This window comes from Globicephala melas, chromosome 5, assembly GCF_963455315.2.
Source record: "Globicephala melas chromosome 5, mGloMel1.2, whole genome shotgun sequence".
NCBI lineage: Eukaryota > Metazoa > Chordata > Mammalia > Artiodactyla > Delphinidae > Globicephala > Globicephala melas.
This window is the reverse complement of record NC_083318.1, coordinates 129,784,077-129,811,621: the sequence shown is the minus strand read 5'-3', so window position 1 is coordinate 129,811,621 and position 27,545 is coordinate 129,784,077. Positions and strand designations below refer to the sequence as shown.

The 27,545-nt window shown below is 36.4% G+C and overlaps 1 protein-coding gene across 8 annotated transcripts in view; it reads left to right on the top strand.

The window, feature by feature from the left end:
* The window catches only part of CCSER1 (coiled-coil serine rich protein 1), a 1,273,261-nt gene that overhangs the window by 583,126 nt on the left and 662,590 nt on the right, over positions 1 to 27,545 (top strand). For all 8 annotated transcript variants that reach the window (XR_009564123.1, XM_030865665.2, XM_030865664.2 and 5 more), the window contains exon 8: positions 10,386 to 10,469. Coding sequence is in view for 7 of the 8 variants with exons in the window: in XM_030865665.2 (XP_030721525.1) it covers positions 10,386 to 10,469 (84 nt within the window). In the remaining variant the exon portion in view is untranslated. The remainder of the gene's footprint in view (positions 1 to 10,385; positions 10,470 to 27,545) is intronic.

Genomic DNA, 27,545 nt, shown 5'->3' with positions numbered 1-27,545 from the left:
TGGAAACCCTTAAGAAATAATCAAAAGGAAATGCTAGAAATAAAAAGCATTGCAACATATATGAAGAATGCCTTTGATGGGCTCATCAGTAGATGAGGAAAGAATCAGTGAGCTTTAAAATATGTCAACTGAAACACAAAGAGAAAAAATATGAAAACAAAATAACAATATCCAAGAACTCAGTTTCAAGAGTATAGCACGTGCATAACTGCAGTACCACAAGAAGAAAGAGAAAATGGAGAAGAAATGTTTTAACTAATAATGGCCAAGACCTTTTCAAAATTAATGACAGATGCCAATCTACAGGTCCAGGAAGCTCAGAGAATTCCAAACAAAAAATATATATATATTAAAAAAAAAATCTACACTAAACATACCATGTCGAAACTGCAGAAAACCAAAGACAGAGAAAATCTTGAAAGGATACAGAGGAAAAAAAATACCTTACCTATAGAGGAAAAAGAATACAAGTTACAATGGACTGCACTTCAGAAACCATGCCAGCAAGGTAATGGAGTGAAATAGGTAAACTGCTGAAAGACGTCAAGGATGAATTGGGTTTCTTGATTAAGTTATAGAAGAGATGATGTTATTAACTGAGATCAGAAGTATAGAAGAAATAACATGCTCTCCAGGGTTGAGATTTTAGATTTGAAAGTTTGAGTCTGACATGCCTGGAAATATAACAAATTCATTTCTCCAGGATGCAGTTTGAGATCTGGTACAAGATTTCAGAAGATAGGAAGGTGAGTATTGATAATAAATACAGAAGTGTTAGTTATAGGTTGTTGCTAATACAATAAGTTGTTGAGGTGAAACATTTGAGATAGGAAATGGCTTCAGATAGAAACCCAGGAAAAATGAACTTTTGAAGAAAAAATTGAGAAGAAATAAAAGTATTAAAAAGTTTAAAACATATCCAAACTATATATAACAAGAGTAAATAACACTGTAGAAGTCCAGGAGGAAGAGAGATTTTAAAGAAGGGATTTTGTATTATCAAGTCTAAAGCATAGATCAGACTGAGGACTGAAAAAGATGTTTCTACTTAACACTGATGAGGGCAATTTTAATTTAGTAATAGAGTGAAAACCAGCTTTCAGAGGCAGGAAGATTGAACAGTTATTAGTTATTTATTCATGGTAGCTCAATTGCAAATGAGGAGTGGATTCTATAAGTGTAGTTCTTCTTTCAAGAATCTCATTAATAAAAGGAGAGTCAGGAGTAAAAGTCAGGAATCAAAATGTTGTTTGTTGTTATGTTTGTTTTAGGAAAGGTAGAAACGTAATCAAGTTTAAAGACTGAGAGAACTAGTAGGGAAGGCTCAGCTGTTACTCTAATTTAGAGAGTTTTCCTCTTATACCAGTATTTTAAATATTAGTAAACAAGTGTTTAACCTTGCCCCTACTGTTCATGACTTTATATACAACTAACTGAAAAATTCATGGAAAACCTATCTTTCCCCCCATCATCCTGGATAATGGAAAGCATTTGCCATGAGGACACTTCATGGCACATTGTGATTACAGCAGCAACATTATACCAGTTATCATAAATGCATATGCTTGTTTTATATATTCTGGTAATCATTCCTTTATTCAATTGATTTTCAATAACAGTGTATTCCAAAGAGTGAGGTTAGAAAGATGAAAAATGATGGGTCCAAACTCACACCTCCAATTGGATCTCATAAAACTGAAGGGATAAAATGGGGAGCAGAAGACTGTAAATCTTTGAAATGTTTCCTAGATGGTCTGGGTAAATTCTTCATTCCCCCCCGCCCCCGGTAGAAAACTACCTATCTAGTTTGTACCTATGTGCTTCAGTATTGGCTTCCTCCAATATATAGTTTCCTTTTCTTTTTATTATGTTATAATCCTGTGACTTGACTGGCTCTCTTCTTACGATGTTAGATGTTGCACAGCTGGGCAAAAATTAGCAATAGAGGAGCAGAAATCATATTTAAATTCACAGTCAAAGTGAACAGAAAGGTCTATTACTTTCAAAATTGTATAATATCATTAAAGTGCAAATCTCTCAATGTGACAAGTTTAGAATAAAGATCTCATGAATTACAATTACAATTTCTGTTCAAGCAAAGTAACTTGACAGTTATTGACAGAACTAAGGTACCATTCACCTCTACAATATATTGCTTTCTCAGCAAACCCAAGTCCGATGCCATTTAAAACTGTATGTTAAAATTGTACACTTCCATAAATTGCCATTTATTTTCTTTATAATCTTAACATTTTAGTAGATTTATAATACCTTATTTTTGAACAGTTTTGTATACTTTCTTAAGCTTAATTATCAAAATGCTGTTGCTCTCCTCTGTGTAAAGAGTACTTAGTATCCAAAGATGCGAGTCTTTCCCTGCAGGTGTTTGTAATTTAGCCTATTTACTCTGCATTTTTTGGTGTCTAGTAAATAGTTACACAGTTTTAATTGTGTGGGGTGTAGGTATTTATGTAAAAATGTTGCTGAACGTTACCATTTGCCTATTCACTAAAAAATAAATTGGTTTTGACTACTTAAGTTCTCTTCCTCCTTACCCTCTGATAGGGGAGTTCTTCTTTATCAGATACATTCTCAAGAGTTTTTCTGATGCCTAATCAGAAGGGAAGCTGGGCAGGTCACGTGGCTCCTCAACAAGGGCCTTAGGACATTTGCAGGAGCAGCTGAGGTGTATCAGAGAAACTGACAGAGGAGAAAAGAGTAGTAATCGTAAAAATTATTGTTGCAAACTATGTAATGCAGTCCAAGTTGCAGACCTGTAATGCAGGTCAAGACATACAAAGATCTCTAGTTGTTGCAGGGTTTTTTTTTGGGGGGGGGGCCTGGAATATTTTCTTTTGAACACAATATTATTCTGAGACTATGCCTCGTGTGCCACAGATTCAGTAGTTACATGATTGCTAAGTATGTTTGAATAAATATTTTGGTTTTCATATATATTTTTTAGGATATAGCACCTTTAATATTGCAAGCACATTAATGAAAATTTAGAAATTAAAACATTTAAAATCACACAAAACCCCACACCTCTAACAAAATGACTGTCATATTTTGAATATTTTCAGATCTGTGATAAGTATATATTTCATATAGGATTCCATTTACCAAAAAAAGTGTATTTTTCATGTTACCACATAGACTTAGTAACCATCCTTTTTGTCTTTTTTTTTTTTTGAGGTACGCAGGCCTCTCACTGTTGTGGCCTCTCCCGTTGTGGAGCACAGGCTCCGGACGCGCAGGCTCAGCGGCCATGGCTCACAGCCCCAGCCGCTCCACGGCATGTGGGATCTTCCCGGACCGGGGCACGAACCCGCGTCCCCTGCATCAGCAGGCGGACTCTCAACCACTGCGCCACCAGGGAAGCCCGACTGCCAGTTTTTTTATCCAGGAAAAATGTGTTTATTCGAGATGAGCAAAGAATTACCACTCAGGGTCTGCAATAGTGGCAAGCCAAGTGCAAGTATCCCCCAGCAAGGAGAGAACTCTTTTAGAGAGGGAGAGGAGGAAGCTGGCGGGGGGGGTGGGGGTGGGGGGCTGTATTAAGCAAAGTCCATTTTTAATTGAAAAAATACTGGATTATCTGCCTCTTACATGTTGAAGTCTAAAATATAAACACAGACATAAAATAATGCTTTGTTATTCAGAAAGAGGGATACACTGCTTGAAATGAATTCTGTGATAAAGTTAAAAAACCATAAACCTCGGGCTCGTCTGGAGCCTGTGCTCCGCAACGGGAGAGGCCACAACAGTGAGAGGCCCGCGTACTGCAAAAAACAAACAAGCAAACAAACAAACACCTTCCTGGTAAAAATGTTCTGAGTACCCACTGACGATGTATGCAAAGAATTTGGTATTGTTTCCGAATTTCAACAAATTATAGTTTTCTTATTAGTAATTGATTTATTCAGGATCACACAGCTAAGTTGTGCCACAGCAAAGACTCAGATGCAAGTCTTCTCTGCCTCAACTGAGTGACATCAAGAGGTAACATGAAAAACAATGATAGATTTGTAAGTTTTGTTCTATATTAGATTATAGTTTTTAAGATAGTTTAGTGTCGCTTAATGATAATCTAAAACTTCCCAGTACTCTTTAATTTACAGAATCTTTGAGACAAAAATTTTGTTTTGTAATGGAAGTTAAATTATATATAGTTGGTCTCAGTACACAGGCATTCAGTGCATAAGCAACCATTCAAAAGTATATCTGGTCCATAAGTTTAAAAAAGCTGCTTTTCCCAAATTCATGTCTTAAAGACTCCTGTTTAACAATGTATTGTACATATATTGAGTTTTTGAAGATAGCACTGTATATGCTGTTACTATCCATTAGTGCTCTAAAAAGGAACGAAGCATGACCTTTCCTACTTTCCTTAGTACCTGATACTGGTTTATATTCTGGAGCTGTGATCCGTAGCTTCAGCTAATGTTTGTTGCTTTTTCGCAGCTTACTTTTCTGACCTCCCAGACTGCCTGAAACTACTGCTTAAATTGAATCACATTATCTGCGATTCCTGTACAGTACAACATACAGGCTCTCTGCTTTTTCTTCTCCCCAGAATTCTACAATTATGCCAGAATTCTTGAAAAAGCATCCCTACACCATTACTTATTTCTGTATTCTTTATCATTGTCACAATTCACCCCATAAAATGGGATATTACCATTTTTGAGATCTGCTAATATTAGGGATGTCTCTCGAGTTTTACTGTCTTGAATAACATATACAACTAGAAAAGCTTTCCTCTCCCTTCATTATGCAAAAAATGTATATGTATTGCCAAACAGTACCCAATATTATTCACACTGTCCTTCCCCTCTGTCTGAAGGTGGCATAAATGTCCAGGGCCCAAGAGCTGTCTCAGCAGGATGGCAAAAGTGTGCCCACTACCTACAGCCAGCTCCTGCCAGCACTATGTTTTATAAGATTTAAAGATTCTTTTGATGGTGGGACCTGACACACTAATGCTCAGATGAAAGACAGAACTCTTTGTTACTTACACCTCCAAATGAGAGAAGGCTGCCAGTCAGGGTCATGGAGGATATTGCCCCCTGGGGACCAAGCCACAGCAAATTGGGCAGTTTATAAATGACAAGCAGGATGGGATTAGCTAGGTTTCCAGCACTCCCTGAGGACTGGCCAATATGAATAACGTCAAGAGCTCTGGGGTGCAGAGACTGTCTCTAGTCTCCTGGGACCTGGCCCGATGGGGTTGGTACCTAATGGCCCTGCAGTGTGAAGACCCAATAAAGGAAGTGTTTGGAGTATGGACTTAATCAGCTGTTGAAGAGAACTAACTGGCCTATCACTAGCCAAGGTCTTAAAACTAAGTCAATATAGCATTTAGAAACAAACAAACAAACAAAACAAGTGTATTATGCACTGATGAATGGAGTATTTATAAATGGAATATTTCCTGCCATATTAATAAACAAAGGATGCCACAGTCACCAATGATTGCAACCCTCCAATGTGAGCTGGTGAGCCCTGAGGAAACTCAGGGCTGAAAAGAATACCTGCCATCTAGCAGCCATCAGACTGTAGTCACTCCCTGTGGTGAGCCTTGAGGAAACTCAGGATGTGGAAATACAGGCTCCAGAGAGCTGAGGTGCATATAAAAGGAATGATTTCAGTGAGCCCAACTCTTGCATCTTCCCATACATAGAAAAGAGCTTAATTCCTTAACTTGAGATACCTGGTTTTCTTTATTTAACAGTAATCTTTTTTTTTTTCTAACAGTAATCTTTTGATGTTCCCAATTACCTGCACTTTGTTGCAGAACTCCTATATAGGGTCTTCCCTGGTAGCACAGTGGTTAAGAATCTGCCTGCCAATGCAGGGGACATGGGTTTGCGCCGTGGTCCAGGAAGATCCCACATGCCGCGAAGCAACTAAGCCCGTGCGCCACAACTACTGAGCCTGCGTTCTAGAGCCCATGCTCCGCAACAAGAGAAGCCACTGCAATGAGAAGCCCGCACACTGCAACGAAGAGTAGCCCCTGCTCGCCGCAACTAGAGAAAGCCTGCGTGCAGCTACAAAGACGCAATGCAGCCACAAATAAATAAAATATTTTTTAAAAAACCAAAAAAAACAACTCCCGTGTATCCTGGCTCCTCCCCTCGCCTCCTAGGAGCAGTTTCTCAGAGTTATCTGAAACGCTGTCTCCCGGGCTGCAGTCCTCATTTTGCCCCAAATAAAGCTAACTCACAACTCTCACATTGTGCATATATATATATATTTTAAGTCAACGGTACTTATAGGTGAGGAATGGGGTGTGTTTGATGTCTGCTTACTTTTGTTCCTAGCAACTAAAGTTCATAGCTTTGTTCATACATAATTCTCTGAGTTTATTCAGGGTATTGAGAGATAAGATATCCCCTACTCCTTACATAAAACATGAAAAGCAAGTAAGCATGCCTTCATAACAGAAAGGAACTTTTAACAGGCTGTTTTTAGCCTTTTCATTTTTTTTTCTTATATATTCTACATTGTGGGAAGGGTCACTTAAAACAATTGCTTACCTTATTTAAGAAATACAAGTACAGGGCTTCCCTGGTGGTGCAGTGGTTGAGAGTTCGCCTGCCGATGCAGGGGACACGGGTTCATGCCCCGGTCCGGGAAGATCCCACCAGCCGCAGAGCGGCTGGGCCCGTGAGCCATGGCCGCTGAGCCTGCGCGCCCGGAGCCTGTGCTCCACAATGGGAGAGGCCATAACAGTGAGAGGCCCACGTGCCGCAAAAAAAAAAAAAAAAAATTAGGAAATATAGAATTGAATTTTAGTCCTAGAATTAATTATACTTGACTGAGAAACAGGATGCCATAATTATTCAATTATATATTTTCATAAGTAATATGCATTTAAATAAGTACAAGGTTAAATTGCTTACATTAGCCTAAGGGTTAATGGAATAACCTTATTTTAAAAACAAAGATACTAAAATCCTGTTAATTCTACACATCAATAGGATTTCTAACTCAATAGATCATCCTATCAAATATGTCCGAGAATTTTGCAAATATATTGAGCGAATATCGATTCATCTGAGAGTAGCCTTCATTTTAGTAAGTATTGTTTAAGGGTTTTCATCTTGTGTGTTAGACAGATACTTGTATGAATTTTGCCACATGTACATATAACAACTAAAAACAAAACTCTAGGTAACTATGATTCATTTGCAAAATCATTCATAGAGAAGGATTTTATAAATTTGCTTCTGATGACACACAATGAATACTTAATATGTTATTCCATAAATAAGTGCAAATGATATATTAGCACCTACCTGGTTTAAAGCTGTGAGATTAAAAACTTCTTGAAAAAGCTTCCCAGGGAAAAAAATCAGAGAATTTAGTAAAGTGAGCATGATTTTGGAAAGCCAAGTTTCTTTACAATTCCTATTAGCCACAATATAGGTAAATCTTCACTTTAAATGAATTCATTGACAAAATATTAATTAATATACAAAAGTATTGCTGCTAATTATTCAATAACAAACAGTTGGAGTAGATTCTGGCTGAGGCTCAGATCCCCTTTCAATAAAGGAGTCACTGCCCAGCTGAAAGTCCTATGGTTAGCTCACTGTCTCCAGCTGAAGTCAAGCTCATCGCTTGTTAGTGTGAGACAATGAATAACATGACAGCTGCTGAGATCTAGTTCGTGAGTCAGCTCCCAGCCAATGACTGAACAGGGAGTGGTACAAGAGCCTGCCCACTTTCCCTCCGCCCGGGATTCCTCTCCTAGGCAGTCTTGGTGCTGGAGCTCCTCGTTTCGCTGGTAGAGGATTTGTCAGGTATGAATCATGGCCCATGTCCCTCTGCCCAATTCTAATTCTTCTTTTCTTTTCACATGGATTTATTCTTTTATAAACCTTTTGTACTCTTAACTCTACCTCAATATTTGTTTCCTAGAGAAAATATGACAATATTTTATTTTATGAAGGGAGTTAGTTTTTCTTAAGTGGGATATTAGGCAAGACTGGGAATATAAGCAGTAATACAGTAGAGTTTTTGTCATCAGATAGTTTATAATCTGGTGTTATCAACCTCCATGATAAAGTCCATGGGCCTCAAAGAAGTTAATTAGCACAAAGCCACAGAGAGGGTTCATGGTAGTACCAAGGATTTGACCTTAGATGTCTCTGATTCTAAGGGACATGATGATTTTCTTACCTACATTTTTTTTTTTTTTTTTTTTTTTTTTTTTTTTGCGGTACGCGGGCCTCTCCCTGTTGTGGCCTCTCCCGTTGTGGAGCACAGGCTCCGGACGCGCAGGCTCCGGACACGCAGGCTCAGCAGCCATGGCTCACGGGCCCAGCTGCTCCGCGGCATGTGGGATCTTTCCAGACTGGGACACGAACCCGTGTCCCCTGCATCGGCAGGCGGACTCTCAACCACTGCGCCACCAGGGAAACCCTTACCTACCTTTTAAGCCTGCAAACTTTTTCTTTGCATTATGGAGCAAGCTAAGCTTTTTTACCATTAACATTGTAACATGTAATATTTAGAATCTATGAAAATAAATATTAAAATGTTGTGTATAAACTCTACCCATGAAAGCCCATGTTTTAGGGAAGAAACAGGAGTACTATGAAATAAAAGGAATAGATAATTAGTATATCCCAATCAGCTGGCTGTCAGCACATGAAAGGCGATATTAGTAAATTTGAATCATGTGTTCTACATTGCTTAAAATAGAAACAAATTAACACCATGAGAACCAGAATAAAGAAATACTCTGTTTATTCTAATCCATTAGCTGTTTTCTCCCTTGCCAGCTCAGGTAAGGTTAACAGATTCAGAAAAAGTGGGAATTCTCTTACTTATACTGTTTATCTGCTAAGTTATGGGAAGTAAACGTGGATTTAAACATCTTCTGTGTGTCAGTTACAATGCTTGGTGCTGGTAATATGCTAATGAAATAGTCTGTCTGCTCAAGTGGGTTAGGGAAACTAGTCTAATGAGGGAAGGAAACAAGCAAACAGCACTTGAAGTATTAGTACCGTATGAAATGATGTATGATTTAGACGCTATGGAGCACGGCGTCACCCTCAAGGGAAACATAACTCAGCCAACAAGGGAAGGCTCCCTGCTGGAATAAGGAATAATGCTTGAAATGCCTCCTAGATCATGAGAAATTGTGGGAGATAGAGAGATGCAGTGTAACCCAGAGATGTGCATGTGTAAAACAAGGAGACATGAAACAACATTCTGCAGCTCGATTCTGTAGGAATGAGCCCTGGTTGTAAGAAAGTTGGAAATGAAAAACTGCCACTCCAGAAATATGCAAGTAGTTGAGAATGAAAGGCACCATATGCTATGCTAAAGAGTTTTGACTTTCTTTTCCTCTAAAGTGATTAGCTGTTACATTAAGAAATGATGTAATTAATTCCCAGTTAGGAAAATATCTCTGGCAGATAGGGAAGGTGATAGACATAGAACCAGTTCAGAGACTTAACTGCAGTAAGTCAGATAAGAAGCAATGGATACCTAGAGTAAGTCCATGAGGAGTAGAAAGGAGTGAGTTCAAGAAATACCAAGGAAACAGATCAAAGAATTGGGTACCAGATTGGGTTCAGAGTGAGTGTGAGCTGAGAGTATGGGATGATTTTCTAGCTATTTTAGGAAATAAGATAATGAGAGAAATAACTGGAAATGATTTTTGAAGTAGGAAAAGGTGTTGAGATGAAGTTTGAGTTGGAGTGTCCATGGGAAAATGCTGAGTGTATGCTCAGGAAGTAGTTCTTTTTGTGGGTTGAAGCTTGGAAGATAAGTCTAGATTAAGCATTGGTTAGGTGAGAGTTTCCAGTGTAGAATAATAGAGGTCATGGATGTGGATGTATTGTGTACATGGGGACTGTAGCTGAATGTTCATGCAGAGTGACAAGGTTAAATACCCAAAGACAGAGCTCTAGTGAAAGGGACAAATGTTACAGAGATATCATTAAAAATAAAGACTATAACGTGGCCATTCATTTGAGAATTAATATTTAATTATAACAGGAATAAATGGTAGGTAAACTATCTCTTTTGAAGTATAATTTTTTTATTCCCCTGGTTATGTATGCACAGGAATGGGAGGACAGAATTTAGGATGAATCCCTGATTTCTGTCTTAGACAACTAAATGAACAAAGAGAAATCAAAAGGCTATCAGGAAAAATGTATGTGTATATATCATATATAGTATAGTATCTTTGGATACATTAGTTTGTTTTGCAACATAGAGTATATTATGAAAAATATCAGACTGTAGAGGAAATTTCAGTTTTCTTAGTCATATGCAATTATCTCCCACTGCATGAAGCTAACTTATCAAGAGCAAAGTGAAAGGTCTGAGTGTATTATGCCATCTCTTTGATGTTCTTATAGGATATAATGAAAGATGAATGCTCAATGCTGAAGCTGCAGCTGAAAGAGAAGGACGAACTCATTTCCCAACTTCAGGAAGAACTGGTAAGTGTGAACAATATTTGGCCCACGGGTGTATTTTCCTTGCAAGGTTATTTGCTATAAACCCTACAACTTATTTTATTAACACTAAAATTATTAGTGATTTATAAACTGTTAGTGATTCAATCTGATTATCAATTTTATAATCCTACAGTAATGGATTTGACAGTCTGAAAAAGAGAATGTTTTATAATATATATATATTGAACTTTACATAATTCCAGAAACAGATTACTGACCCAGGATTAGGCATTTCAGTTGTACCTATCAAAAATCGTGAAGGCTAAGGCCACACTTTATTTTGTAAAGTGCAAGAGTTAACTCCATACTGCCATACCTAGAGACACAATCATGTAATATGAAGCAAAGTACTCAATAACTTTGCTAACAAAAGCAAATTTTACTTTTACATAAAGGTACCAAAAATGCATTAAGCTAATGAGATGTTTTGTTAATATAGATATTATATAAATCCCAAATTATCTAAAAATTATACAAAAATATGAAATGTATAGTTCATGTTTTCAGGGTGTTTTTTAGATGTGACATCATAAATGTATTAAATCATACTTTCATAACATGAAAACACATTTGGTAGGTAACAAGAATAGCACACATTTGATCTGGATAGAAATTAAAAAATGAGTTCTCCAAAACAAAAATGAGGAAGTAATGAGAAATTTTAAAAAATTAATCATTCTTAAGAATACCAATAAAATAAAGACATACTATACAGTAAGAGGCCCTGACTCATTATCAAGATCAAAAAACAAACCCTAGTCAATACTGTTCTCTATGATTTCATATTTGACTACATTAACAATGTATTATGTAATTATTAAATAAATTAAATGACAAAACAGATTTTATAGACCATCAAGCTTTTGAGAACTTTTCTGAAAACATATTAGTGAGAGAGCATACAAATTTAGAGTATTTTATTGACTCTTGACAACTGACAACAGTTTTACTGAAACTTGACCTTTAGACTTTGTTTCATGACTGGGTTTGATGCTGATTATTGGTCCCATGAGCATATTATTGTCACTTTAGACACCCATTGACCCATATGTATTACTTAAGATAGTAATAGAATTAGACAAAAGGAACATGTCTTACATTACTGGGAATAACCTTTCATAAATAAGTAATTTATTTATAATATGAAATTTACTACATAAAACATGACTACATATAACTGTATAGGTATGTATTATGTAATCAAGCTTTATCTTTGAGTTGACTAAAATCATATGTAGATATTTATGAATGGATGCCTAGAATTATTAGTTTTAACACAGCAGAAAATGTATTCACTTTGCCAGAAAATGCATATTTTGGATAATTAACTCAGAAAGAAGTGTTCATTTTTTTCCTGCAACATTAGTTATGATCAGATCTAAAACTTAGCCTATACAAGAAATCAGACATTCATTTGTTGAATGAAATGAGAAAGAAAATGATTACTTCCAGAGCCAATGTTACATAGCTATAATTAAGATAATTTAGTGCCCCTGCGTCCAAAACAGTCCTCTGTTGGTTGATCTAGTAAAATGAGATGCAAGTGTTTTCTTTTGCTTGTTTTTTGTTTTTGTTTTAAACTTGAATTGCCCAAATTGACTTATTAGCTTCTAAAATTTCCAGGTAACAATCAAGGTAGCATTTTAATTTTGTGCTATGTAGTTTGCATAGTCATCTTAAATAGTTCAACAAAGGAGAGTGTTAACTTTTGAAAATAGTTTGTTTCATTAAAGAAAACTGTACCTAAAGAAAAAAGTGTATAGGTGATTTAGGAAGTTAAGGAAGAAGAAACACTGTTAAAAGAAAGTCATCATTAAAACTGGACTTGGAGCATGGACAAGGTGGCAATCACATAAAAGTAATATAAACCACTTAGATCCATTGAAAATTAGGTCCTAGTATTTCTGATTCTGATAATAAGTGACTTGTGACATTCTGACAAAGTAGACATTAAATTTAACATTTTCAAATTTAGATAGGTAAAGTTTGAATTTCAAAACATTTTAGGAACCAGTTTCCTGTACCCTGCTATAATCACAATCTGTAAGAATTTAGTTTTATTATGGGTTTCTCATTTCTTAACCACTGCTGCTATCATAAGCAGTTTACCTACATATACACTATAAATCAAATTTAGAGGTAATTATACCAATAAAGAATTTATATCCAACTTAGTAAAGTTATTTTAATATAATTTATTTAGCCTCACTTTGATATTTTCAGTTTAAAAAAGTTAGTGCGGTGTGGGGTTGGCGGCAAAAGAAGTTTTTATACCACTTAAAACTTTTTTTATTGAGGTAACATTGGTGTATAACATTTTATGTTTCACGTGGACAACATTACATTTCTGCTTCTGTACAGACTGCAGCATCCTCCAGACCAGAAATTTGGTTTCCCTCTGTCACCATACAGTTGATCCCTTTATTCATTTTGCCCTTTCCCAGTGCTTCTTCCTCTCTGGTAACCAATACTCTGTATTTATGTATGTTTTTGTTTGGTTGTGTGTGTGTGTGCTTGTGTGTGTTTTAGTTTTTTGATATTCCACATATGAGTGAAATCGTAGGGTATTTGTATTCTCCATCTGACTTTTTTTTTTTTTTTTTTTTTGCGGTACGCGGGCCTCTCACTGTTGTGGCCTCTCCCGTTGCGGAGCACAGGCTCCGGACGCGCAGGCTCAGCGGCCGTGGCTCACGGGCCCAGCCGCTCCGCGGCATGTGGGATCCTCCCGGACCGGGGCATGAGCCCATGTCCCCTGCATCGGCAGGCGGACTCCCAACCACTGCGCCACCAGGGAAGCCCTCCATCTGACTTTTTTTACTTAGCATAATACACTCTTAAGGTCCATCCATGTTATCATAAATGGCAAGATTTCATCTTTTTTTTTTATGGCTGAGTGGTATTCCATTGTGTATAGATACCATATCTTCTCTACTCATTCGTTCATTGATGGACACTTAGTTTGTTTCCATATCTTGGCTATTGTGAATAGTGCTGCAGTGAACAGAGGGGTAAATTTATCTTTTCGAATTAGCGTTTTCATATTCTTTGGATAAATACCCAGAAGTGGTGTTACCAAACCCAGGTTTGGCTGTTTGCCGCTCAAAAGCTGATAATCCAAGGGGCAAGGGTCGATAGAAAGGAAAGGTGCTTTAATCATGAAAGCCTGCAATCTGGGGAGAAGGTGGACTACTTGTCCTTAGACCAACTCCAAATATTCTGCTCAGTCATGACAGTTTTTAAAGGGGAAAAAGGGGGAAGAATCTTGGTGAATCGTTGAGGCAGAAGGTTGGATTCTGCATCATTCTCCCTTGCGTGCAGACTGTCTGACAGTCTTCAGATGTGTGATCTGCCTGCAGGATTGTGGCAGGTAGAGAGCTACTCATTTTTTAACTGCTTCATTTTTCATTTTATCCACAAAAAGAATCAACAGGCATAGTGTGCATGTAGGAGAGCATAAGTCAGGAGTTAGGTTAAATTGCCTACTGATCTCATTCCTATACTAAGGTTCTCTTAAAGTGAGAGGGGAACAGAAATGAGCAAACAGGAGAGGGGCAGAAGAGCTGCTTTCAGTGGGATAATTGGAGCATACGGTAGTTCTGTTAACTTTTTGTCGACTCTCCATGCTGTTTTCCATAATGGCTGCACCCACTTTCATTTCCACCAACAGGTATGAGAATTCCCTTTTCTCCACATCCGGCCAGCAATGTTGTTTCTTGCCTTTTTGATAATAACCATTCTAACAGGTGTGAGGTAATAACTCATTGTGGTTTTGATTTGCATTTCCCTAGTATTTGGTGATATTGAACATCTTTTTATGTGCCTATTTGGACATCTGTATATCTTTTTGGGAGAAATGTCTATTCAGCTTCTCTGCCCATTTTTAAATTGGGCTGTTTTATAATATTGAGTTGTATGCATTCTTTATGTATTTTGGATATTAACCCCTTATCGGATATATGATTTGTAAAGATCTTCCCCCATTCAGTAGCTTGTGTTTCATTTTGACGATTTTCCTTTATTGTGCAGGAGATTTTTAGTTTGATGTAGTCCAATTTGCTTATTTATCCTCTTGTTTCTAGATATGTCTCCTCAGGCAAGGGAAAGATATTGCTATGACTAATGTCAGTGTTTTGCTTATGTTTTCTTTTAGGATTTTTATGGTTTCAGGTCTTACATTCAAGTCTTTAATCCACTGTGAGTTGATTTTTGTGTGTGGTGTGAGATAGTGGTCTAGTTTCTTTTTTTGTACATGGCTGTTCACTTTTCCTAGTACAATTTGAAGAGACTATCTTTTCTCCATTGTATATTCTCTGCTCATCATAAATTGTATCCATATACAGGTGGATTTATTTCTGGGCTCTCAATTCTGTTCCATTGATCTATGTATGTTTTTCTGCCAGCACCATGCTGTTTTGATTACTATGGCGCTGCAGTAGTTTGAAATCAGGAAGTGTGATAACTCAAGCTTTGTTCTTTATTCTCAGGGTTGCTATGGCTATTCGGGGTCTTCTTTGGTTCCATGTTAATTTTAGAATTTTTGTTTTATTTCTGTGAAATGTCTTGGGATTTTGATAGGGATCACATTGACTCTGTAGATTGCTTCAGATTGTAGGGACATTTTAACAATGTTAACTTTTCCAATTCATGAACACAGAATATGTTTACATTTGTGTCTTAAATTTCTTTCTTTTAACCTCTTTGGTTAAATTTATTCCTAGGTGTATTCTTTTGTTATCTTCCATGGGATTGTTAATTTCTTTCTGCTAGCTCATTGTTAGCACACACAAGTACAACAGATTTTTATGTTTTTGTACCCTACAATCTTACTGTATTTGTTTATTCCTAACTTTTTTTGCGGAGTCTTTAGGGTTTTCTGTATGTAAAAAATTATGTCACACACAAATAGTGACAGTTTCACTTCTTCCTTTCTAGTTTGGGTGTGTTTTATTTGTCTTGCCTAATCACTCTGGCTAGATTCAATAATATGTTGAATAAGAGTTAGTGAGAATAGGCATCCTTGACTTATTCTTGATTTTAGAAGGATAGCTTTCAGTTTTTCACCATTGACTGCAATGTTAGCTGTGGGTTTCTCATGTATGGCCTTGATTATGTTGAAGTATCTTTCTTCTATAACCACTTTATTGAAAGTTTTTTATCATAAATGTGTATTGAATTTTGTCAAATACTTTTTCTGCATGTATTGAGATGATATGATATGATGATATGATGATATTTTATCCTTTTGTTAATGTACTGTATCATATTAGATTTTTGGGGTTTTTTTGGTTGTCTTTAGTGGATGTTAAACTACATTTCTGGAATAAATCCCACTTGATCATTGTGTGTAATCATTTTAATGTATTGTATTTGGTTTGCTAATTTGTTGAGGATTTTTACATCTATGTTCATTGGAGATATTGGCCTGTAATTTTCTTTTTATGTGTCTGATTTTGATCATTTGGTAAGATGAGTTAGCATGCATTCCTTTCTCTTCAGTGTTTTGGAAGAGTTTGAGAAGGATGAGTATTAAATCTAAATCTTTGGTAGAATTCAGGTGTGAAGTTGTATAGTCCTGGGCTTTTGTTTTCTGGGAGGTTTCTGATTACAGTTTCAACTTGTGCACTGGTTGTATGATTTGAAGAATGTGTCCTTTTATTCTTGGTTGTCCTCTGTATTTCTGTGGTATCTGTTATCATTTTTCCTTTTCTGATTGGATTTATCAGGGCCTTGCTTTTTTCTCAATGGATCTAGACTTGTAAATTTTGTTTTTCAAAGAACCAGCTCTTAGTCTGAATCTTTTGTATTGTCTTTTTAGTCTCTATTTCATTTATTTCCACTCTGTTTCCTTCCTTCCTTCCACTGATTTGGGGCTTCATTTGTTCTTTTTCTGTTTCCTTTAGGTATAAGATTAGATTGTTTATTTGAGTTTTTTCCTGTTTCTTGAGGAAAGCCTGTCTTGCTATAAACTTCCCTCTTAGTACCACTTTTGCATCTCATAGATTTTGGCATGTTGTTTTCATTTTCATTTGCCTTCAGGTATTTTTTTTTTAAATTTATCCTTTGATTTCTTCATTGACCCAATAGTTGTAGCATGTTGTTCAGTCTTATTTGTGACTTTTCCAGATTTCTTCTTGTAATTGATTTTTAGTTTCATAGCATTATGATTGGAAAAGATGCTTAATATGATTTCAGTATTCTAAATTTATTGACCTGTGTCTGAACATACGGTCTTTCCTTGAAGGTTCCACGTATAGTTGAAGAATGTGTATTCTGCTGCATTTGGATGGAACATTCTGTACAAATCTATCAAATCCAATTAGTCTAACATTTCATTTAAGGCTGTTGTTTCCTTGTTGACTGGATGATCTATCTATTCATGTGAGCGGGGTATTTTAAAGTCCCCTATTATTGTATTGTTGTAAATTTCTCTCTTTAGGTCTGTTTAGAATTGTTTTATATATTTTGATGCTCACATGTTAAGTACATATATATTAATAACTGTTACATCTTCTTGATGAATTATGTACTTTATGATTATGTACTGTCCATCTTTCTCTCATTACCCTTTTTGTCTTGAAGTCTGTTTTGTCTGAGTGTGGCTATACTTGCTTTCTTTTGGCTGCCATTTGCTTGGAGTATCATCTTTGATCCTTTCAGTTTGAGCCTATGTTTGTCTTTAGAGCTGAGATGTTGCCTGGAGGCAGCATATACTTGGATCTTGTTTTTTAATCTATCCAGACGCTCCCTTTTGATGAGTTCAGTTTATTTACATTTAGGGTGATTATTGATGAGGATTTAGTACTGCTATTTATCTTTTGTTTTCTGATTGCTCTTGTTTCCCTTGTGTTTCTGTAGGGCATTTTAGTTCGATGGTTTTCTATGATGTTTTTCTCCATTTTCTTTTGTTTCATGTCTCTGCTCTAGATTTATGTTTTGTAGTTACCAAGAGGTTTGTATAAAATGTCTCATAGATAGAACAGTCCTTTTTTCTGCTAATAGCATCTTCATTTGCCTATGCAGGTTCCATTCTTTTCCTCTTCCCCTTTTCTGCTTTTGTTGTCTCAAATTATCCTTTTTTATGTTGTGAGTTTGTTACCAAATTAAAGTAGCTATGTTTTTTCCACCCTTTTAACATTTATGCTATAATAAAGTATTAAAAGCCTATTCTGATAGAGTTGCAGTTTTCTGATTCTATCACCTTACTCAAAGTTGTGTGTGTTTTGTCATCTTGTTTGTGGTAGAAGAGCTCCTTTTGACAGTTATTACAAGACAGGTTTAGTGGTGAACTCCCTCAGCTTTTGTCTGGGAAGGTCTTTTAATTCTCTTTTGTATCTGAATGAATGATAAATTTTCTAGATAGAATGTTCTTGGCTGACAGTTTTTATCTTTCAATATTGAGTATGTCATTCCACTCCCTCCTAGCCTGTGGAGTTTCTGCTGAGAAGTCTGCTGATAACCTAATGTGGGTACCTTTGTAAGGAACCTTTTTTCCTTTATTCCCTGACTGCCTTTAAAATTCTTTGTCATTGACTTCTGACAGTTTTAATATAGTGTCTTGCAAAAGGTCTTTTTTGCACTGAGGTAATTAGGTGATCTCTTAGCTTCATGGGCTTGTACATTCAGTTCCTTCACCACGTTTGGAAAGTCCTTAGCTATTACTTCTTTAAACTCTGATCTCTTCTTCTCCTTCTGGGATACCCATTATCCTAATATTTTCCCTTCCTAATAGAGTCAGCACTTATAGAATTTGCTCATTTAAAAAAAACTTAATTCTTTCCTCTTCTACTTGTATCATTTCTAGATATCTATCTTCAAGCTTGTGACTACTCTCCTCCAGATGGCCTGTTCTATTTCCAGTACTTTCTAATGCATTCTTCATCTCAGTTATTGAATTCTTCTGCTCCAGAATTCATATGGTTATTTCTGAGTTTCAGTCTCTTTAGTAAAGTATTCCTTCTCTTTAATTTTCTTCCTGAGCTCATTGAACTGCCTTTCTGAGTTTTTTTCTTGTGGCTCATTGAGTTTCTTCCTGAAAGCTATTCTGAATTCAATCAATTAGATTACAGTATTCCATGCCTTTAAGTTTGGTTTCTGTAGAATTGTCACTTTGATTTTTGTTATACAGTGTTACTGTGGTTCTTCAAGGAGCTTGAGTTCTTTCCATGCCAGCGCTTCTGTAGTAGCAGACACCTTTCTTTAGGTAAAGCTGGTTTTTGGTTTTTTTTTTATAATTGATTCTAATGATTCAACAGGTTAGAAATTAGAAGCCTTTCCTATTTTTCAGTAAGCGGCACTAGAGCACAAGCTGCTTTGGTTTCTGTTACCCGAGCTGCCTCTGGTTATCTGAGAATGGGTACTTAAACCCTCCACCATGTTTGTCAGAAGTGTCACCCAGTGACCTCAGTATTATTTGCGTCTCTGCGGGCATTGCTACCTTGCTGTTGTGGTGCTACTGGTGCCAGTATCTGGGGCACTGGGGTGGTGGGCTCTTCTGTTGAGTCTGAATCACAGGCTCTGATGCCTCATGGGGAGGAGTGAGTTGGGGGAAGAGCCCAGATCACATGGGTGCCTCTGTCATGTCTGGTATCGTCAGGCTCGGGGCTCTGCCGCTGTGGGCAGGGGGTTGGGAGGCCAGAGTCATGGGCACTTCTCTGGCTAAAGGGATGGGGTGCCAGCCTTGCTGCTACTGCCCAGTTACCTGTGGTGACTGGCACCACTGGGGCCAGGAGGACGGAGTCTTGTCCCCTGTCTCCTCTACTGCTACCAGCTTCTCTGGGGCTGTGGGCTCAGGCACCGTCTCCACTGTTCCCTGGGTCCCGCCACCTCTGTGTTCCAGACGACCCACCTTTAGGTGTACAGTTGTGTGTAATTATCTGGCCTCCTGTTTTTGTTGGGCGGAGGTACGTTTTGAGTTTCGGGTGTTTTACTGACTGTAGATTAAAGGGAAGAGACCAAAAAAAACTTGCTTCATCACAATGATGACGTTACTCCAAAAGAGATGTTTTTAAAGGCAAGATCTTTGGTTACTTCTTTGTCTTACAGAGCAGGGTTCCTCAACACCACTGTTGACATTTGGGTCAGATTGTGCTTTATAACTGGTCCTGTGCAATGTCAGATACTTAGCAGCATGCCTGACTTCTCCCCTCTAGATGTCAGTAGTACCCTCCAGGCAATGCCAAATGTCCCTGGAGGCAGATTTGCCCCAGTTGAAAACCATTGCTTTAGACGTATATTATACTACAGTCCCCAGTTAGATGTTGATGCAATATCATACAATTTATCTGTTGGTACTCAGTAAAAAGTTCTGCAGAAGGGCTGGATCTCTCTTTTACTATCACATAAATAACTATTTGAATGCTCTTTTAGGCCACTAGTGCTGCCAAAACAAAATACCATAGACTGGGTAGCTTAAACAGAAATTTATTTTCTCACAGTCCTGGAAGCTAGAAGTCCAAGATAAGAGTGCCAGCATGGTTGGGTGCTGGTGAAAGCTCTTTTTGGCTTATGGATGGCTTCTAGCTGTGTGCTCTTGTGGTTTCTGCTGAGTGCATGTGCATGGAGATGGAGAAGGGGGAAAGGGGATGTAAGTTTTGTTTCTTCTTATAAGGGCACTAATCCCATCATGAGGACCCAGCCCTCAGGACCTCGTCTAAGCTCGCACATCTCCCAAAGACCCCTATCTCCAAATATCATCGCATTGGGTGTTAGGGCTTCACCATATAAACTTGGGAGAGATGCCATTTAGTCCATAGCACATACTGTTCATGTCCATTTCTGTTTAATATTGGCAAGTAAAAATGTGGACAAAAGTCTAATTTTCAAGCATTAAATGTGCATTTCAAACCATCATTTTTTTCTCTACTGTATGACCTCAGAATTATTACCTTGGTTCTTTTTTTCTTGCTGGGTAGGTGGACTTTACAAAGCACAAATATACTTAGAAACTCAATTTTTATTTTAGATTATATATTGATATTTGAGCAAATTATCTACGTTATTAACTGAGTTTATAACAGTGTATTTTGTAGTCATACTTTCAGTTTATCCCTTTCTATTCTTTTTAAAAATAAAACATAGTGGTTTGCATCTTGGATGTTTGAAATTATTATACCTGAAATTTGTGTGTATCATTTACATCAGTGAGATTTACTGAGTTTTTTTTTAAACAGATAATCATTTGTACATTTTAGGTTGTCTGAGGGGATATAAATAGTAGAATATCAGAGTGTTCTAGGGTTGTATATTTGGTGGGGCAAGTAATTGGAGAAAACGAGGGATATAGTCTTCAGGCAAGAGTTTTTGGCATGATAAACAGGAAGGAACTAGTTCTTAAATGGGACATTTACTCTCAACTGCTTTGTAATAGAACAAAATCTCCTGCACTGCTATGAGGTAATGTGAAGGGCACTTGCTAGCCATATCTATGTGACATGGGCTATGTAAATTGTATTTTTTATTTTGTTAATTATACCTTGTATTGGTTTTACAAAATGTGTCCAGAAAAATTTGGAATAACTCAAACAACATTTGAAATTATCTCCTCAACTTTAAGACCTCTTTCCCATTAAATGAGATCTTTAAAATGATTTTACTTCCCTCCCTTAGAAACTTATATGAATTTTACTGAGCTTGTTGAGGACTTAATGATTTTAGTACTTTTAGCTGGTTTTCCCTTGAAACATTTTTTTTCCTTTCAAAAGAATTATTTGTGACTTATATTTGTAAATACATAGTGACAATATTTTCTATTAGATTTAAATTATGTATAGTATAAGATTTATTATTACAGATCACTGTTTCCACCCCTCTTGATCTTTCTCCATTTTATGGACTCTTCTGATTCTTTTATGGCTTGGTTAGAATCCTTTCCCAAGTATTAAGATGGGGTATTAAAGATGTAGTCTCTAAATCTTTGAATATCTCTTTACCTTGAAGGATGAAGGATACTGCTATAGATTGAATTGTGTCTCCCCAAATTCACATGTTGAAGTGCTACTCTCCAATGTGACTGTGTTTGGAGTATGCTTTTAGGAGGTCGTTAGGTTAAATGAAGTCATAAGGGTAAAGTCCTAATTCAGTAGCATTAGTGGCCTTGTGAGAAGAAAAGAGAGAAACTGCTTTCCATGCATGGGTGCTGAGGAGAGTCCATATGAGCACACAGCAAGAAGGCAGTCATCTACAAGCCAGGAAGAACTCTTGCTAAAACCTGACCATGCTGACACCTTGGTTTTTTGTTGTTCACGTGTCATTGTGTCATATAACATTTCTATTGCACATGAAGTGACCTGTCCTTCATGTTTTGCTTCCTAAGGTCTTTGTTCCTCTTAAGATCCACTGTTATTTTCTTTTGCTTACTTCTCAGTACTAGGGTAAAAGTTATGAAAAATGTAACCCTCAAATAGAGGCCCACTAGAACCTGCTTCTGCTGGCTGGTGACAACAAACAAATTTGAAGGATATTGGACATAGTTTTTCTTTGACACTCTCAGGTTTCCTCAGTTACAAATGGTAGAACACTGTTGGCCAATCTGGGTGGCTGCTCTGCAGTTTTCCCAGCCAAAAATATTCTGTAGATATTTCTAGAAAAAGAAATCAGTAAAGTATCACCCTTCTGGCAAGGTTGGATATTTTCCATCAGTACTGTTCTCTCCAGAACCTTTTGATTTCTCATTCTTGCCCAGGCATATTAACTGCTAGTCTCATTGGCTCCAGTTAAGCCCAGAAGATAACAAAGTCTTGAGCCTGCTCTCTTCTCCCAACACCCATCAGAACCTGAATTCTTCCACATGTGCCTCAGTGAGCTTTACTTTCCTGCCCCAGTCACTGCTTCACCTCGGGAGAAGTTAATGTCAACTTGGGAGAAGATGGTGTCAGAAAACTGTGTTCAGGATACCATCTTCTCTTGAGACTTTCTTCATGCATCCTCTAAACAAACCCCAAATGGTAACTGTATTATGCAGTCTCCCCCTCCACAATTTACTTCTTAGCAAAAGTTCAGTGACAGCCACATTACGTGAAGCCGCAAGGCATGTACCAGGTTTGGTCAACTTTATTTTGGGTTAGAAAATTAAAAAAATAGAGAAAAGGAGGAATTTCTTCAATTCCTCTGTCTGTAACCTTAACTTTCTTTAACTTGAAGAGGAAAGTGAGCCAATACAGTGATATTAAATGTCAGGATACAAGTATCTAGCCTCAGTGACTATGTAACTGGATGTAGCTATTCTTTTCTTCTTCTGGCCTCAACTTTTCAGTTGTCAACTAATACCATAATATTAAAAATAGAAACTGACTATTCACCAAAGGTGAATTTGGTAAATAATGTATTTATATAGCTTCAGCATATATTATAATGTATATTTACATGGCTGTATATTTATAAAATTAAGTGGTGGGAACTGTATATGGTATGAATATGATATAAAAATATAGGTGCAAAGAAAGTGTATAATTTCTTTAGGTAATGTGAGTCTTCAGTTTCTATTATGAAATTTGATAGAGCTTCATTTTAATAACAAATATGTATTTTACAATCAGAAAAAATCAGACATCTGTTTGGAAAAGAAGAATTTGAATAGAGTTTAGTGGTTTTCAACCTCTGGTTTTTGTGGGTTGGAATGTCTTAGTCTGTTCAGGCTGCTATAACAAAATATCATAAACTAAGTGGCTTAAACAACAGACACTTATTACAGTCCCAGTAGCTGGAAGTCCAAGGTCAAGGTGCTGTAGATTCCGTGGTGAGGGTTTCCTTCCTGCTTATGTCTTCACAAGCCTTTCCTTGGTGCATGCACAGAGAGCAAGAGAGGGTATGGGTTGGGGAGGGCAGAGAGACCTTGTGACTCCTCCTCTTTTTGTAAAAAGCACTAATCCCATCATGAGGGACTCAAGTTTATGACCTAACCTAAGGCTAATAACTTCGCAAAGCCTCCACCTTCAAGTACCATCACTTGAGGGTTAGGACTTCAGCATATTGAATTTGCGGGGACATATATGTTTAGTTTGTAAGAGGGAAACATGAGTATCAGTGAAGTCTTATGGAATTCAACTCTCCATCAGCCACTTAATGACAGCAGTTATAAATGTACTGTGTTTTTAGTATCGTAATTCTCTATCAGATTCTAGTTAACAAAATGTCACATCTGAGAATAAAAATCAACCAAACCCAATAACCCAGACAAGATGACTGCTAAGGGCTACGGTGAATTATTACATCAGGAAATGAAATGCAATGGTGTGACATACACTTCACTGAGAATTTTTCAACACATTGACTGGGCAGGATATTAATTGAAAGCATGGAAAAGAACTAACATTCAGAGTCAGAAATGAGTTTTTCTTTTAAATATAATTAAATATTTGGATATGTATTTAAATATGTTTATTATGTAGAATATATTGAACTTTTTAATATTAGAAGTACCTCTCCCACTAAGCTCAAAGATCTGGGGATTTCATAAATTGACATTTTAAGATATTTGATGTATAGGTATAGGTTTAGACCAAAAATCTAAACATATGGCTAAAGTAGGAATACTTAATCAGAATCAATTATAATAGCAATTTAAAATAATTGCGTATTAACCTTAAGTTTAACTTCAAGTATATTATTTAATGATGCAGAGCAGAGAAATATTTTTCTCACTGAAGAGTAAGTTTGATTTTTTGAGCTGTTTAGTGAAGGTCACGTTGAAGAATACATTGTAATTTTATTGTTAGTATGAAACTGAGGAACACTGTAAATATTACCTTCGTGTGCCTAAAATAAATCAGAGATCATAAACATTGATGGTGAAGTGTACCCTTGTGTCTCGTGGGGACAGATTTTCTTAAATTATTAATCTTGTAAATGGTTTGAGAAACCTTATAAATGGTTTTTACACTATGGCTGAAAAGTGTGCCCCATATATCAGAAATTGAAGAAAGTCTATTTGGTATCTATGGATTGATTCAAAATACTTTTAAATGAGTTGAACCTACGAATAAAAATGTTAGTTGGCCCTAAGACTGAAGAGTGAATTTTAATTGTCCTAATTAGAATCAGTATACCATGCTACAGATTTTCTGTTTTGTTCTGCAAGTAATTTGAATGCCTATTACTCCATCAGATACTAAATGAAGTCATATGTAATTAGAGAATTAAATTACCTGTAATTTATGATTCTAAATTTTTATAACCTACCATTCCAGACTCTTCTCTCTCAAAACTTTTATTCATTTTCTAACTGATTCAGAATAAAAAGTTGATTCAAAATAGAAGCATCTGATGTAACTTTTATACAGTATGTTTCTTTAAAACCATATATTTCTATTAAAAAGGCCAATTTAAATGGGTCATCCAAAAGCAAAAATTTTCTGGGCAGAAAGGTTTCAGCCTTGTCTAAGAATATACTTCAATACTGTCCTCATTAAAACAACAGAAAGTAAAGTAAAACAAAACAAAAATACTTCCTACATTTGCCTTCATAATCTTCCTCTGTTTACCCACTTAGCTTTCACTGTCTTCTGATGAGTATTGACTGTTATCAGTTGCCTTAACTACAACACGTTTCTAGGCCAGTCAGTAAGGGAGTGCATTGAGTGTGGAATACTTAAAACAATAATAAAACTAAGTCATCTGTATTTACTATGACCATAGGCCAACAATTCTAAGTGTCAGTAATAAGACTACTGTCTAAAAAGATATTATAGATCTGAATTCTAGTTTAGTAACTCCAAGTTATGATTGAGTTTTACATTTTACACACACACAGTTCAAAATTTTTCAGTTATTACATTTCTATTACTCATCCTTTGATAAACATGGTATTTTTAAAAGAAAGTTAATTGGGAGAATTTTTAGTTATAGCGTTGAAACACATACCAAGATTAACAGTTCAGGATCACCCAAGCTTTAAGCTCAGTGTTTCTAACCCTTCTGGTACTACATATTCATGTATTCAACAATAAATTCAAAACAAGCAATGAGAGCATAGTTACTGTAAAGATGAAAGAATGGACCTTGAGTTACTTCAATTCTGACATTTGATGTAACCATTTGGTAGTTTTATTTAAGACTTAAATAGAATGAGAACTGTGAGGTATATATTTTGGGGGGAAATACTTGTGAATTTTAGTTCATACATTAAATATTTCACTGAATTTTAATATCTGAACTTTTTAATTCTAAACTTTATTTTTTTAATTGTACGTGTCATTTTAATGTTTTTAAAACTAATGCTAATAAGGTACATCAGGACATAATTTAGTAGTTACCTAAATTGTATCTTTGCAGACTCTTATTAAACAATATTATGTTTCTTAAAACTTTTAAACATCATGTTTTCAATTCAATACAAGAGTTTTAACTAGCTGCATTTTTTTATGGTCATTACTAATATTCATTTTATATCATGATCATTACATAAAGTTAAGTTTTACTTAGTGAAGAGGCTTTTAAAAATGTGTTCCAGGTATCCAGTATAGTAGTGCTGACCTAAAACAAATAGATTGCCAGTTTTTTATCCAGGAAAAATGTGTTTATTCGAGATCAGCAAAGAATTACCACTCAGGGTCTGCAATAGTGGCGAGCCAAGTACAAGTGTCCCCCAGCAAGGAGAGAACTCTTTTAGAGAGGGAGAGGAGGAAGCTGGGGGGGCTGTATTAAGCAGAGTCCATTGGAAGAACTGAGAGTTCATAGGCTGAATTGGTAGTCTCTCTCTGGCTGAGCTCTTCCCAGGAAAGAAGAGGAAGTCTTTTCTGTTGGGTTCTGCTGTGGTTGTAGAGCCCCTCCTTCTTGCCTCCCAATTCTATTTCAGTTGAGGTTTCTGTTTATTAATTTTTATAGTAGGTACACTCCTGAGTTTAACACTTCTTCCTCCTGCAAGGTAAAGACTAACTCAAAAGCCAGATCACTTAAAAAGTTTTAAAAAGTGAGATCCCTTTGTATTACACCTTCTTTGTTCTAGTGGAAAGCAAATATTGAAAATTATGTTTTTACTTAGTATAAGTAAACATAAACAGTCATTTATCTCCAGTCTTTTAGAACTCCATTAACTTTATTTAAATGTAAGCCAAGCCCTCAGCTCATTCGTTAACATTTAAATACCAAAGTATGGGGCTTCATAAAGGCCCTTGTAGAAATGATGAATTTTGAAAAATGGAAGGCAATTGAAGAACTGAAAGTGTAGCATTATATATAATCAGTTTACTATGCCTAATGAAAAGGGGGACTAAAAATAAAAGACTAGGGCTTTGGTGGTTAAGCGGTTAAGAATCTGCCTGCCAATGCAGCGGACACAGGTTTGATCCCTGGTCTAGGAAGATCCCACATACTGCTGAGCAACTAAGCCCTGTCACAACTGTCACAACTGTCACAACTACTGAACCTGCGCTCTAGAGCCTGTGAACCACAACTACTGAGCCCGTGTGCCACAACTACTGAAGCCCATGAACCTAGAGCCCATGCTCCACAACAAGAGAAGCCACTGCAATGATAAGCCTGCGCACCGCAACGAAGAGTAGCCCCCACTCGCCGCAACTAGGGAAAGCCCGTGCGCAGCAGCAAAGACCCAATGAGGCCAAAAATAAATAATAAAATTTTTTAAAAATTAAAATAAAAGACCAAGAAATACATATAGCTAAATAGCACTTTATCAAGAATCTGCAGAGAAGAGTAATTTTGATGAGGTTTGAAAACATATTTCAGAGCTCAAATTGAATAAAATTTTATGCTCTTAAACTTTAATAACAGAATAATTCCTACTTGATAAGAGAAACACTCTTTTTGCATGAAAATCTTATCCTGAATTCATCTTAAAAGTAATTCCCCACTTGCTCTACATTCTATTGTAATCTATGGTATTATTTCATGCCAGTAATTTTAAGATAGAATTTTACAGGCCCATGGATGATTTCCATAAGAACAGACAGCTGTAAGTACTTTTAAATCCTCTTTCTTGCTCATATTTAGGAAACATTAGGAACAGAAAAGAAATAGATTAGGTATACTTAAACATTATTAAAATGTCAGGCTACTTTCCCTTTTTCAGGCGAATTAATTGCATATATTCCAGAAAAGGCTTAT